The sequence below is a fragment of the Mauremys mutica genome, chromosome 3 (genome assembly GCF_020497125.1).
Source record: "Mauremys mutica isolate MM-2020 ecotype Southern chromosome 3, ASM2049712v1, whole genome shotgun sequence".
NCBI classification, from domain to species: Eukaryota; Metazoa; Chordata; order Testudines; family Geoemydidae; genus Mauremys; species Mauremys mutica.
Window position 1 is genome coordinate 32,918,466 of NC_059074.1, and position 16,171 is coordinate 32,934,636.

Sequence of the window (16,171 nt, forward strand, 5' to 3'; positions counted from 1 at the left end):
TCTGATTCTACTTAGAGATTAATTATGAAGGTGATAGGAGTGAGACACACAAAGACTTCAGGGGCAGTGGGTGGGAACCCTCCCTTTCGGGAGTCTAGCTTGCCAGCCCTGCCCCGCATGTCTGAAGGAGCCCTGAGCCCCTTTCCCATGAAGTCCTGAGCCACCCCCCCCAGCTCTGGGCTGGCCCCGTGTCAGGCCGAGCCGCTGCTGGGCTGGCCCCAGCGCCACTGCCAGGCTAGGCTGCTGGCCCCAGCGCCACCCCAGGCTGCTTGCTCGACTGCACTCCCTGCCAGCCCCAGCATCCGATCCGACCCTCCTCACATGGGTTGGCCCAAGTGCCACTCTGGGCTGCTGGTGGGCCAGAGCTCCGGGCCACTGGCTGCAGCCAAGCCCCTGCTGCTTCAGGGTAGAATGGGAGGGAGGTCCCATAAAGTCACGGAATAGGTGACAGAATCCTATCACCAACAGATCCTTCCTCGTTGACTTCAGAAGTCTGTCCAATGTTAGCAATACGTCATGTCTTGGCCCCATGTTGCCCACCTGTCTTTGGCTTTCGTTTTTTACCCCACACCACAGTACTCATCACTGCTGGAGAGGAGATACCAGACTACATGGACTGTTGTTCCCATCTAGTAGAGCAGGTCCTATGTCCCCAAATCCTGCTGGAGGCTTGCAGTGCAGATGACACCAACATGTGTTTTAACCACAATACTGGACCATGATTTGGGAAGAGAATTAACCCATTTGATAGTTATTTATTTATATTGGGCAGCGAACACACGCCTGGATCGAGGCCCCTTGTGCTAGGCACCGTATGTACAGAAACGGGCCCCCGCAGGGCGCACGATGCGCTGAACCCTTTGAAGCACAACCCCTGTTGGGACCCCCGAAACGGAGCCGTTTGCCGCGCGGCCGGCAGCTCATTTTTGTCGCGGTGGCGCTTCCCCCCGAAAGGGGCGCGTCGGGGGCCAGCGCGGGCGGGGCCGCCGTGGTACTCTGGGGTGAGGCTCCCCAGGGGAGGGACCGGCTCCCCGCCGCCCTGAGCCAGCCCCTGTCTCCGGGCCGCGGCCGGCAGCGGCCTCGCTCGCTCGCCGTGTGTGGCCTTCGCGTCCGCGTCAGGCCCCCCCCCTCCCCTCCCCGGCACGTCCCTTGCGGGGGCCGCTCCCCGCCCACGCCGGGCTCGCTCCACGACCCGGCCCGGGGACAAGATGGCGGCGGCCCCGCCGCACCCACAATGCTCCGCGGGCAGCCGGGTTTCCGGGTGTGGGCCCTGGGGGCGGCGGGGCGGACGCACCGGGGGAGCCGGCAGAGAGCCGAGGGAGGCGCCTTGCGGCGGAGCCTGTCCCGCGTGCAGAGGCGGCTTCCCGGACCGATGCGAGCGGGAGCCACGCTCGGACCATGAGGCTCCGGCTCTGGGCGCTGGTCCCTGCCCTCCTGCTGCTGCTGTGGGCGCCCGCCCTCGGGGCGCTCAAACACCCGCCGCGCCCAGCGGAGCAGCGCCTCGGTAAGGGACGGGCAGGGCTGGGGGAGGGGAGAAGTTATCAGTGTAGGGGGAGCTGGGGGGGGGCAAGGGGAGGCGTGACCACTGCTGGGGGGCGGGGAGAAAGGGAGCCATGGCCACTGTATGGAGGTGTCAGAGTAGCAGCCGTGTTAGTCTGTAGCCACAAAAAGAACAGGAGTACTTGTGGCACCTTAGAGACTAACACATTTATTTCAGCATAAGCTTATGCTGAAATAAATTGGTTAGTCTCTAAGGTGCCACGAGTACTCCTGTTCTTTTTGCTGTATGGCGGGGGAAGGAAGGACCTAGCAGCAGGGGTGGGTAAGGAGAAGGGTGATCAGTACATGGGAGGGCGGAAGAGGCCACTGCTAGGAGAAAGGGGAGGAATGGTCACCCTGCGTGGGAGGGGAGGAGTGACTATATTATGGGGGTGAGTGAGGGGAGAAGCGATCCCAGTATGGGGGAGGAGAGGAGGGATCACTGTATGGGGCAGAGGATAGGAGCGATCATTGTTTGGGAGTGAGGGAGGGAAGAATTGTGCTGGAGACCACTGCTGGGGGGAAGGGCAGGAGTTATCAATTTATTTTGGGCTGGGGGGTGTGTGTGCTTCCATACCTATGTACATAAACGCACCCTGCTGTGGAAAGCAGTGACCCAGGGACTGGGCAAGGAAGAACTGGACTGGTTCTCAGGATGGCTGGGGTCAGTTCCTGGCTCTGCCACAGACTTTGTGGTGTTATTAATCATGTTTATTATGGTAGCTTCTGCAGACTAGTGGCAAACACTGGAGAAACACAGAGTAAATTCCTGCCTGTTGTTTTGGTGGTGTCTCTATTCCAAATCATATGTTTACATCCAAAACTGAGTTTACTGCATTTAAACAAAACAATTTTCCACCATATTAGACATTGTGTTTAAACAAAACTTAACTTGGCATCTATCTCCATGATAGTGATTCTTTAACCAGCACTGTGAAATGGTCAGTGTTTGTAGGACTATCTATTCATAGCTGATAACTTAAACTGCCAGGTGGGAAATTTCATCATTAATGAAGCCTCCATGAAAATGAATGTCTCTCCTGCACTGAGAGAAATCAATTCATGCACACCTCTTGCTATCACGATAGCCACTGTGCACGCTTCATATCTGTTACTAATGCCTACTTTAATGGGTGGGCACACCATATAGAGGGTGCTTACATGACCCTAATTGCTGTACATAAGAGTAGCCATACTGGGTCATGACCAAAGATACATCTAGTCCAGTATCCTGTCTTCCAAGAGTAGCCAATGCCAGGTGTCCCAGAGGGACTGAACAGAACAAGTAATCCTCAAGTGATCCATCCCCTGTCACCTATTCCCAGCTTCTGGCTAACAGAGGCTAGAGACACCATCCCTACCCATCCTAGCTAGTAGCCATTGATGGACTTATCCTCTATGAATTTATCTAGTTCTTTTTTGAACCCTGTTATGGTCTTGGCCTTCACAACATCCTCTGGCAAGGAGTTCCACTGGTAGACTGTGCGTGGTGGAAAAAAATACTTCATTTTGTGTGTTTTAAACCTGCTGCCTATTTCATTTGGTGATCCCTAATTCTTGTGTTACGAGAAGGATTAAATAACACCTCCTTATTTACTTTCTCCACACCAGTCATGATTTTATAGACTTCTATCATATCCCCCCTTAGCTGTCTTTTTTCCAAGCTGAAAAGTCCCCATCTTATTAATCTCTCCTCATACGGAAGCTGTTCCATACCCCTAATCATTTTTGTTGCCCTTTTCTAAACGGTTTCCAATTCCAATATGTCTTTTTTGAGATGAGGCGACCACATCTGCACGCAGTATTCATGGTACGCTCACATCTTGGATTTATATAGAGACAATATGATATTTTCTGTCGTCTTATCTATCCTTTTCGTAATGATTCTCAACATTCTGTTGTGCTTTGTAGCCTTTCAGCACCTCACAAGCAATAGTGAGTTCTTCCTCACTACCCTATTGTGAGGCAGGAAAGAGCTACTATCGCCATTTTACAGCCAGGGAACAGAAGTGCAGGGTAAATTAAGTTATCTGAGCAAGGCCACACACTCTGTGAAGAGAGATTGAAAAGTTTGGGATTGTTTACTGTAGAAAGAAGACAAGATAAAATTGTAAATAATGATTGGTACAGGAAAAGTAGATTAGGAATTCCTGTCTCATGACAGAATAACAAGTGGACATTCAATGAAATAAAAAGGTGGAAAATTCAAAACTGATTAAATACTTTTGCACGCAACATGTGATTAGACTGTGGAACCTGTTACTACAGGAAGTTATTGTTAAATTCTTCATTTCAGGTTGTAAAAAGTTTTTGGATATTTGTATGAATTTAAGAATATTAAGAGTTGTCTTAACGAATGGCAACATAGTGTTCGTAAAGAATATTGTGCTTCGGGGCATAGGGCAAATTCAAAGGCTATGTTTATGCTGCAGTCGATGTGCAATTGAAGCTATGGTTGCAGCTCAGGTAGATGTTACCGCGCTTTAATTTAGCTAGCATGGCTTAAAATAGCAGTGAAGAAAGGGTGGCACTGGCTGTAGTGTGAACTGTAGAAGACCACCTGGGACCCTGGGTATGTACGTACTCATGCTGGTAACCTGTCCAGTGTCGCCACATATTCGTTACTATTTTTAACTCTGCTAGCTAGAATAAAGCCAGTACAGGTATGCCTACCTGAGCTGAAGACATTGCCTAACTCACCAGGATGAGACTTGGGTGAGGGGGGGCGGGGGAGGGGTGGGATAGATTATACCACAGCTACTCCTACTGGAGGGTTCTTACACCTACTCTAGTGCATCTGGTACTGACCACGATGAAAGACAGGTTATTGGACTAGATGGGCTTTGGGTCTGATCTAAGGTGGTAATTCCTATGTTCCTGTGAAAAAACTTCCTGGAAGGAGAACATTTAAAAGCCCTTTAACAAATCGGTACTCAAAAACCAGTAAACTGTTATCTAAAAACTGGCTTCATAAAAGTGTCATGGAGCAGCCAAATTCCATCTTCCTTGTGGGATGCTGAGAGTATAGGGCTCATCCCTGCAAACTCTTCCTCACAGAAGTAATCCCACTGACTTCAGTGGGACTACTTGTGTGGATAATTGTTTATGGGACTGAGCCATAGTTTGTCAGTGACTTTCCTTACAGAGAACTGAAACTTTTCAAACATGTGACACTGCCTTCTGAGTTACCTATCATTGTTTTTATTGCTTTGAACAGGCTCACTGATTTTGAATAATTCATACAATAGGAAGTAGTCACCAGTAGATTTAATATTTTTCTTACATTATCAATAAAATTATATATGCTTTGTCAGTCATTACAAATTGCAGACATCATGCAGGTTAGCAAAAGAATAAGAGCAAGGTACTCATTCAAATTATTTTCATATGTAGCTTTTGCTTTCCTTAAGACCTGTTTGTCACCACGCCTATAAAAATAATTATGGCCCAAGGAGAAGATGGTTTTGCATTTGTCTGAATTTTTGTACCTATTGTTATTACAGATAAGTATGAGATTGACTTAAGCCTTTTTTACACAGAAAAGCTTTGTTTTGTTTAATGGTATAACTTTAGTTTTTCTGACACACTCTCTTGTGTGGACACAAGTTCTTTTTTCCATTTGTCTGGCTTCTTATCCCATTTTACTTTTCTTTGGAAGTGATATAATTCTGTTCTGAAATGAGTTACATCCACACAATCCTTATATTGGTGTATTTTGAATGTACTATACTGTTTCAGGCAGTGCTCCCACTTATATCACACATTATATTGCTTCATACCTAGACCAGCTTGTCTGTTAACTGCTCCCTCCACTGCTCCAAGGTCATCTGGACTGGATGATGCCTCCTTATTTAAATGTTGGCATGCAGCCAGGTGTTCCCCTTAGTGATTCCAGCTCATGACAAGTTCACATACCAGGAGTCCATATAGCAGCTATGTCCTCAGAGCTGGTGCTAGCCCAGAGGGGACCCTAAACAGGAATATTTTGGGCCCCATATTTCCCCTCACCCCGTTCCTCACTAAAATACTAATTGCATTATTTCTACAAACAACAACAAAAATACCAACACAACACATACTAATACACTTGTTAAAAGTCCATATTAAATAAGATGAATGGGAATTTGGGGGTAATACGAAAATACATAAACGGCACCTTGCCTTCATTGAAAGCTTTTTCTCTGACACTTTTTTGAGGGAAAGTCATTAGTTATGTCATCATATGACTGGTCTCTTCCTAAATCATTATTCATTTTTATAATTGCCAATCCAGACAGACAATCATGAGCCACTGATGATCGCAAGAATGTTTTTATCAGCTTTAACTTTGAAAAACTCCTCTCAGGAGATGCTGCCATTACTGCGAATCTTACAGCAACTCTCAATGCTATCCAAAGCTTAGGATGTATCTCTTTAATTTGGTTTTCATGTATAAAGGAGAGAACTTCAAAAAGTGTCATTTTCTTTGGAAGCAAACTGCATCTTAAAATTTCTCGAAAAATCCTTTGTTGTAATCTAATTCATGTTTGGAACTCGAATTGTTTCGTAAGTTATTGCAGCATTTCCTTAACAGTTCCTTAGGCTTTTCAGTTGTCTGTTTCAAATACCAAAAAAGTCCAAATTTGTCGTTCACACTTCTCATAGTTTGAAATATGTTTTCAACTGACGTGATGGCTGAATCCACTGCTCTGTTTATATATTTAAAAAAAAAATTGTCCTGTCACTGATTAAGTACGTCTTCAAATAGTTTGTCAGGTGTTTCATAGGTAAAGTGGGGAGGTTTTGCACTTGTAAGATGTTTCTCTTTGAGATGTGCAGGTATATTCATTTGCTCACAAATCTTCTTGTCTTTTATTTGAGTACCAGAAAATCCATTTTCCCTATAATACATCAAAAGTACTTTCTAGCAAATTTGTAGCCAGATCAGTTTGCATAGAAGAGGATTGTAGAAGCTTGCTGATGTGATTGATGTTAATCAAAATGTCTTGCCACACAATTGAGCATATCGGTAAACGGTATGATCCAATTTTCTCAGCCAAGGCTCTGTTTTTGCCATGACTTCAGTACATTTCTCTTACCTCCAACAGAGCGTCCTTGTGATTTAAGCAGCTTGAAATCATACTGCGTTTTAAACTCTGCTTTCCCATTTTGTTTCACTTCAAGATTTTAACTTCACATTACTTTGATGGCACAAAACAGCCCATTGCGGTGTAGTAGCAGGCAATAAGTATAGAGTTTCTGAAGGTATCCCAAGAAACTAGCACCATTGTGTGATGATTTTTCAGCGTCTACAATAACCAAATGTAATGTATGTGACCCACAAGGGTTGGGTATTTTTTTGTGTGTAGCAGTCAAGCTTGAATGCCTTTGCTTGTTTGCCCCATTATCATAGGAATGATCTCTGCAGTTGTCAAGCTTTTCTAAAATTGTGTTTGAGAAACTGAGACCAATTGTTTCATGTATTACCTAGGAAAAATTCTTTAATTTCTGGCTTTCTGTCAACCACAGCTGTTCTAATTATTACATACATTGGTTCCTGATGGCTAACCTTGGGGTTGCAGTCTAAAATGATAGAGTAATATTTTGACTCTTTCACGTTTCACTATTTTCTGGAGTAATTTCTTGCTGACTTATTAAATCAATTCTTTCTGAATGTCTTTCCCTAAATAATGAGCCTGGGTCAGACCCCTTTGAACACATCCTACATGTTGTTCCATTACTTGATCCACTTCTTTCCACTCTTTGGCGTGTATAAATTCTCTGAGCCAGAAGAACAAAGATTTCTTTCTGCAAATGACTGCATGATTGAAATCATGTGCATCAAAACATTTCACCAGTACTTTTTTTATCTTCAGTAAGATATATTTCTGAAGGATCAATTGTTTTCTCTTTCATTAAACAAATTTCAAACTCTTTCCAGCATTGCATGTACTTTCATATGTTCTGGACTATTTTTATTACACTTCAGAAGTGCCATGATGTTTGCCCAGTCAGAGTCCTTCACATATCAATTTCTGTTTTTTAAAAGAACCCATTTTTCAGCAGAGACAAAAACAAGATCTCAGTTAACGTTCCCAGTACATGTGGATACAATGAGGAGCTGGATTGGATTTTTGCCAATAGGCTACTGTGGCAGTTTAGAAGGCACCCAGCCAACTACAGAATCCAGCAAGGAAGAGGTTCCCTCAGACAACCAAGATCTCTTTGGCATACCTAACCCTGAGCTAGAGATTGACCCCAAGTAGAGACAGCTTTAGAGATAGGCCCCAAGACCCAGGCAGGGAGCCCACCTGATAGTGTTGCAGAGGGGATCTCAACCAGGTAGTATTATGTGTTGTATTGCAATAAACTGTCCTGGTACTAGCTGAATACGGAAATTTAAACAACTTTGTTCTGGATACTAGCTGGGCACTGCAACTTTGGGCAGATGTGAGCTATGTATGAATGGACAGATATGCCTTTCTGCCTACTTAGCTTTTATTGTCCCATCTTCCCCCCACCTCCCGGTGTGTTCAAAAAAGCAACAGCCCCAGAAGTGCAAAAAAAGTTTATTTCCCTGACGTACCAAATCCCACAACCATGGACCAAACGTGCTTCTTCTCCCTCACAGTCAACCATGGGGCCCCCTCCCTGCTCAAGGTAGTGGCACCACAGGGGTTAAAAAACAATACACATTTCATGGGAGGAACTGTAGCGGCAGATACAGAAAGAAAAAAAACCAATTAAAAAAAACTTTGGGTCACAGTTGGATCAGTGCCCTGAGCTGCTAGTCACCTTTACATTATCAAGCATGCATTAGAATATGATGTGAATTGTCCAAATGAGGCTACAGAGACATTTCGTAATGCACAGAGATAAGGCATTTGTGAATACACAAGTTACAGAAGATCATGATTATTTTCAGTCAGCCCCTCAGCGTTGTTAACCCCTTTCCAGCAAAAAGGGTTCATACTCTTGACTGAAAAACAATTTTACAGTGTACTTTGTACTGGTCGGCAAGCATTATAAAATAGAATTAAAGAGAAAGATCTTGCTCTGTGTTGGAATACACATTGCAAGGCAATGAAGCTTACTTGGGGCATCCCCTATAGATGGTGTTTTTCTTCTACCCTGTTCCAGCTGTGGGGAACCATCCTTAAAAATTGAAGTGCTACATATCTTTCAGGTTTGCCCATTGCTTTTTTGAACAGGTCCCTCTTCTTGAGAACACACCGTAGGTCAGGGGTAGTCAATTAGTTTTTGTCAAGGTCCAGATTTCATGGTCAAGGTATAGTCAAGATCCAGACTCCATAGAAAACAAGAATGATAAGTAAATAAAAAGATTTTTGGGGTTTGTTCAAAAGCATCTGGTGGTCCGGATTTGGCCCACAGTCCGCCTGTTGACTACCCCTGCCTTAGGGTAACATCCTCCAGTGTAAGGACAGCCTGCAGATGTGCACATACAGTTAATAACCAGCCCTTTGGGAGGCACTCCTGCCAGCACTGGTCCTGTGTAAGGGAGAAATAAGGTGGAAAACATCTTGCCATCCCCAAATGTACCCCAGACTGGTAAAAGTAGAAGAAGAATATGCTAAAATTGAGGAGGGAAGAAAAGCCACATTTTATAATTGTTGACATGAAACTAGTAATAGGACAATAAATACTTGCGTAGTATTGTAGTGTGGCTTGGCAGACTCTAAGAGAAGGGGGAGAGGATGATGGAGGATATGTTTGCTGACCTCATGACAGCATCTGAGCAGAAGGTCATAAAGACAGAAAAATGGAAAGAAGATTTCATGCTCTAATACAGGGGTCAGCAACCTTTCAGAAGTGGTGTGCCGAGTTTTCATTTCTTCAGTCTAATTTAAGGTTTTGCATGCCAGTAATACATTTTAACATTTTTAGAAGGTCTCTTTCTACAAGTCTATAATACATAACTAAACCATTGCTGTATGTAAAGTAAATACGTTTTTTAAAATGTTTAAGACGCTTCATTTAAAATTAAATTAAAATGAAGAGTCCCCTGGACTGGTGGCCAGGACCCAGGCAGTGTGAGTGCCACTGAAAATCAGCTTGCGTGCCATAGGTTGCTTACCCCTGCTCTAGTATCAGAATGAGGGTACATCTGCACTATCCGCTGGATTGGCGGGTAGTGATCGATCTATTGGGGATCGATTTATCGCGTGTAGTGTAGACGCGATAAATCAATCCCCGATCGCTCTCCTGTCGACTGCTGAACTCCGGCTTGGCAACAGGTGGAAGCAAAGTTGACGGGGGAGCCACAACGCGCCGTGAAGACGCGAAGTAAGTAATTTTAATTCAATCTAAGATACGTCGACTTCAGCTATGTTATTCTCGTAGCTGAAGTTGCGTATTTTAGATCGATTCTCTCCCCCCTCTCCCTCCAGTGTAGACTGGGAGAGAGAGAGAACGTCAGCGAGCAGTCAAGGGAATGCATTGATAGAGAAAGGGACCTTCAGGAAAAGATACTGGATGTGATGCAGAAGCAGACCAACTTTCTGGAGAATGGTGTTGCTCTTTCCCCATGCCCAGGACACCAACCTAACCATGTCCTGCAGCCTGTCAAAAACATAGGAGTCTAGGACACCCTTTTACTCTGCCAAGTACAAGAGAGATGCCCTTCCCACAGTTCCATTCTATATGTACCACAAAAAACAAACAACACCCCCAAAACAAAACAAGGAGATCAGCTACACATTCACCTACATATTTTTGTTACCTCATCTGCACAGTGATGTGTACATCAGCACTTTGGGCTGAGTGCCTCATTTCCATTGGCTTTAACTTTGCGCTGTGTTATTAAATCAAAGATTTTTTTAATTAATTACATTTTTGCTGAAAGATTTTGTTGAGATGCAGTTCCATAAAATTGCCACACAAAGTGTATTCACTTTATTCATTTTCTTGGTTACGTTACATTCCTTTTCCTCCACTACATCCTGACATCAAAGTATGAGCACAGTGTTTCCCTGACCAGTTAGGTCATTTTGCAGATGCATCCTTTTTGGCAGTTTATAAAGTTCAGCAAGTCTCTTCACCTCTGCCTCTCAGACTATGGTGAGACACAACTCTCCCTTGCTCCCACAGATGTTTTGCACAACAGCAAGCAGTTATAACATGAGGCAGGTGCTTCTCAGAATCATCTGACCTTATCATGAACCTCTTCCCTCTAGTCTTCCAAATGTGCACAATCCACTGTTCTGCAGCTATTCAGGATATAGTTAAACCTCTTCTTTCTCCTATCCAAGTGTCCAGTAAAGGGCTTCATAAGCCAGGGAAGCAGAAAGTAAGCTGAGACTTCCAGAATGACAGGAGGAATTGCAACACCATTAAAGTCCACTGTGGTCTTGGGAGCAAAAGTTCCATTTTTATATTGCACAAAATGGATGAGTTTCTAAAGATTCTGGTATCATGAAGCTTTCCAGATCACTCCACATTAATATTGGTGAATCTACCACAGTGATCAGCCAGACCTCTTGGCACTATGGGACAACATTGTGGTTGATGAATTCTGAGGCCTGGTGCTGCGGGGGCAGATAATAGACATGTGGGTCCCATCAGTGGCCCTTTATATAATTCAGAAACCCCCAACGTGCAAATCCATCAATAATTTCCTGTGTGTTGCCCAGCTTTATGACCCGACACAGCAGCACCCTCTTAGTAACAGCACAAACCTCTGTGACAACAGCTGATCTACCACCATTAAACTTGTCAGGTACTGACTGTTAGCAGTCAGGGATGGTGAGCTCCCAGATGGTTCCACATGCTTCTCCGTGCTGAAGGGAACACTCATGTGGGTGTTCTGCAACTGCAGCTCTAGGGAGAGCTTTGCATTGGTCTTGAGGAAAGCAGCCTTCTATATTCTGAAGTTCTGCCACTACTGCTGGTCATCCCATTTCTGCAGCACCTGTTCCATCAGTCGGTGCTGGCTGAACTTCACTGAGTGAAGCTGCTTCGGGAAGATGTTATGCAGAAGTAACTGTTCGCCCTCCTCCTTCTCTAGCAGTATCTGCATGGCATCATGGCAGCTGTGCTGATGGCTGTCTCCCAACTCAAACAAAGCCATCCATCTGCATGACTGTAAATACATCTGTGGCACCCTGTTCGGATTAATTACTCTCAGGATTGTGGTACTAACCATGCTGCCTGACAGCTGTTTGAAAATGTCACTGAATCACTAAAACCAGATGAATTATCAGCTGTCATGGGAGTTTGTTAATATGACCCAAAGTCCCAGAATTCTACTATTTCAAAAATGTATCCTCACAGCTCTGTGCTATGATTTGCATAGGAAATAGCTTAATTTGACATAAGAAGAGTGGTGTGGATGCACTCTTTTGATATAGGTCTAGCAGAAAAACATACTGAAAAACGTTCCCGTGTAGGTAAGGTCTTAGTAATTCAATAACTTTGTGGGTTATTGTTGTTGTTTTAGTGTGTTTGTTTCCCTGTTTGGCCAGCTTTCCCTTTTGTTTGCACGTCTCTCTCTCTCTCTCTCACAATGTTGGGTGGAGGAGAGTTTCAAAAGTAAGTAAATGTTTGTAAAATCACAATAGTTGACGGGGACTTGGAGTCAGAGTACTTGAAATTACTTCTGACACTTTTAAAAAAAAATTGATTAGGTTTCAAGTTTAGTGTGTTCCCCTAACTATGGCAAGACTCTCTTTCCTCTGTTACAACTCCATCCTGAGTTGTGAGCAATCCAAAACAAATTTGAGATTTTATTCTCCATGATGATTTGTTTCTCTCCTCTTTCCCGCTCCACTCCTCATACAGTAGTAGCAGCAGAGGACTGAGGCTGCTGCCGCCACCGTTCATAGCTCACAGGAACAGTGACTCTTTCTCAGTTTTACTTTGCTGCTGCTGTGGAATTTATCTTGTATATGCAGGAAACCCAACAAATATGACCACCTTTGGGGGAAGGTTGGGGGGGGGGACGGTTGGACAAATGTAAACTTCTGTCCCAAATATGAACCTTTATTAAATATTAAGATCCAGATTCTTTCCTGGTGGAACTTTAATGCAGTTTATCAGGGATGACTGTGGCCCAAAGAACTTAACATCAAACATTTAATTTCAGTAGGATATTGATATAAAGGAGCGGTATACCCTTGGTTGTCTGGAAAAGCTAAGTTTTATCACAGCTATCTTTTTCAAGAAAATCCTTGAAGCTTCAACCAATGAAATCTCAAGGAACTCCTCTGTCATACAGAGCTTGGTTCTTGACTAACTTTTGACTTGGGGTTCCCACACCTTATTGCTTCTGTAAAACACACTCGCTGCACACATCAGGGGTTCATTGTGTTCATCTCTTCATTCTCCTCCACAATCTCCCTTTGTGCCATTTTCCTGTCTCCTTCTGATTCAGAGATTCCATTGCTCTGTCCACCATGTTAGGAGTGATATGTGTTCCTCCATTGCACCCCCACCATTCTTACTCTCTCTCCCTCCCTCCCTTTTTAAACTGTATTGAAAGATGGATAGAGCTAAAATGAAGGGTATTATGCTGAAATATGTTAATGGCTGCTATCAACCATTTCTTTGATCTGTAGACAATTACTAAGGTAGCTGAAGCTGATAGCTCTGCTCCACCATTTCTGTATCCACCATTTCTAACGTTCACCTTTTTCACCAAATATCAATAGGATTCTGCCCACTGATGCCTATAATGTTCACTGAAATTTTGGAATTGACTGGATGTAGTGTTCAGAAATTACCGTGTTGTACCCAAACAGAGAAATGACAGCAAGTTGCGTGTAAGGTCTTATAGGTTTGGCCAGTTACTGGTTGTATCTACTTGGGTTCTGACCCATCCAAAATTTATTTGTGATATGTTAAATCACAGTGTAGCACTTTGTATTCTGCTCTGTAAAAGTCCAGTACTGATGCATTCATTTCTGGAGTGTTGAACAAAGTACAAAAATGGCATCTTCCTGAAGAAAGATTACATCATATGACTTGACTGTTCTCAACTTCATGATATATGAAAGCTCATGATTCATGAGAGCTGAGTCACATGATGATTCTCTTGTTTTGGAAAATGGAGCTGTATTGCATTAGTCTCACTTTGAATGTGATGTTGAGGACTGATGTGAGGTTTCTTACTTTTTTCAATGTATTGCTTTTAAAAGGGAATGCAATATGTTTTACCCAGAATGGGCAATATCTGCTTTAAGAGGAAGTGTAGCGCATACTCTACTGATAACAGGCAGACTGATTTCTGACACCTACTGTATTAAACTGGATAAATGTCGCTCACCCGTGCTGACTGTTTGTGGCATTATTGGTGTTCTGAATTGGGGAAGTAAATTGAAGGCTGTTGGCTGTGAGGTAATACATGTATAAATGCGGAGGAGCTCACAGGGCACTTCTTATAAAATCTCTGAAAGATTTTTGGCTATTTTTAATTAATTAAACTGCTATTGGGGGAGTTTATGCTTTCAGAGAAACATTCACACTGTCCAGAGAGCGGACCAGTGTTTTCTGCAGTCTTCAGCAGAAACCCCATCAAGAAAAGATCCCTGTCATATTTCCTGTTAGCAAAATCAATAGAAATAACCACCTTAGGTGGAATTTTATAGTAATAGAAAGCCCTGTCTACACTGGTCTGGGATCTAACCGAGTTTAGGAACTTTTGTTTGCTTCTTCGAGTGATTACACTTGTACATTCAACTTCAGGTGTGTGCATGCCCTGAGCATAGTTGCTGGAAATTTTCCCCTCAGTGTTACCTTATCAGGCTGCTTGAGAGCCCTCTTCTGCCACAAGCCAACAGTGCTGTATGAAGTGCCCAGTGGACCCCACCACCCCCTCAGTTCCTTCTTACCACCTGTGATGGTCCCTGGAACTGCTATCCTTGCTTTTGCAAGCTCTCTCAGTGGTTGTCATCTTCTTTCTGTACATAGTTAGTTGTAGTCAGTTTTAGTTAATTGTAGTGAAGTTCTGTCTTTTTGTGTTTTAGCAGAGTTTTTGTCCATTCCCCATGCCAAGACATGCCTTGGTCACCAGGCTTTAAGCCCTGCGCCTCCTGCAACAAAGCTGTGCCTCTGAGCGATGCACGCTCAAGCTGCCTGAAGTGCCTAGGAAAAGCTCACCCTGGGGACTGTTGCCAGATCTGTAGGGACTTTAGACCTCACATGGAGAAGGACTGGGAGGCCAGGCTGAAGTTTTTGCTCATGGAGGTGGCTCTGAGACCTCCATCTGAGTTAGGCCAGTCAGACTCAGCACTGAGTGCCTCGGCATCAGTCAAGAGTGCTCCTCCTACTGTACTGGAGTCCTGGCACCAGTCACCATCCCCAGTACCTAGGAAAAGGCATAAGAAACAGCTGGCTGAGAGGGGGCAATCCCTGATCCCAAAGACGGCCCGGCATGGGGATCAGAGCAGAGTGCAATCTAAACCAAAGCACTCCTCTGCCTTGGTACTGCAGAAGTCAGCACTGTTGACGCAAGCACTGTTGAGTCTGGTACTGCACAGTGCGGTATCGATACTGTCTCAGTACTGACCATACTGGAGACATTTGTCGCTGTCAGAGACCATACGCTGTTGGTACCGGTATGACCGATGGTACAACAGTTGGTGCCGATGAACAGGAGGGAAGCCGCTGGATCCTATCATCTGTTGACATTTTAGCTACTGCAGGACCTTCAGAAGTAGCCCTGCTTCTCAGTGAGGCCATTATGGACCTGGTTAAGACCTTGTGGCAGATCCCTTCCCCCATGTCAAAAAGGGCTGAACAAAATAACTTTGTTCCTGCCTAGAGTTATGAGTTCCTGTACACCCATTACCCCCCAGGATCCCTGCTGGTAGCTGCTGCCAATGAGACAGACAGGATCATTGGGTTGCAACCCCAAACACAAAAGACTCAAAGAGATTAGACTTGTTCGGTAGGAAAGTTTATTTTACAAGACAGTTACAGCTCAGAATTGCAAACCAGCAGGTGTTGCTGGACAGGTATAATTTTAACATGTGGGACTCCATGTGGAAATTCAAGGACTTGCTCCCACAAGAGACTAGAGAAGAATTCTCTCTTGTGGATGAAGGAAAATCAGTGGCAAGGGTCTCATTACAAGCGCAGCAGTTCCAGGCTACAGTGCTTGGGACTCCTCTAGAGGTCCAGCAAACCCTTAAGGACCTACATTTCAAAGGAGTTTTGCTCTTTTTAGAACAGACTGATGTGAAGCTTCATGGTCTAAAAGACTCCAGGGCAACCCTTAAGTCCATTGGATTGTACATACCAGCTCCTTCAAAGAAGCACTGTAGACCTCAACAGCCCATCCAATACTCTGCCCCGACTCCCCATCAGGATCTGCAGAGAAAGAGTTATGGGTTTTAGGAGGGCTTTGGAGCTGTGCTCCGGCTCCACTCCAGCTCCACTGCTCCGGAGCTGCTCTGCGCTCCAGCTCCAGGCTCCACTCCAAAGCCCTGGGTTTTAAGCATAGGCCACCACTCCCTTCTATCTCAACATCCATGCCTATCCCACCCAGACATCCAGGGGGTTCTAAGAAGGCATTTTGATGGACACTCGAGGACACTGTACCAGTTCCTGTGATGACAGACCCTGTTTCTCCTTTATTTGCAAACTGCCTTTCCTACTTCTTCTGTGCTTGATCCCATATTACCATGGACAGTTGGAT

General features: G+C 44.5%; 1 protein-coding gene across 1 annotated transcript in view; it reads left to right on the forward strand.

Annotated features, from left to right (window-relative positions):
• The first annotated feature begins 1,253 nt into the window (after positions 1-1,253).
• ADAM17 (ADAM metallopeptidase domain 17) overlaps positions 1,254-16,171 on the forward strand; it is a 62,616-nt gene continuing 47,698 nt past the window's right edge. Inside the window, exon 1 of the mRNA XM_045011131.1 lies at positions 1,254-1,504. Coding sequence (XP_044867066.1) covers positions 1,399-1,504 — 106 coding nt within the window. The 5' untranslated portion in view covers positions 1,254-1,398. The remainder of the gene's footprint in view (positions 1,505-16,171) is intronic.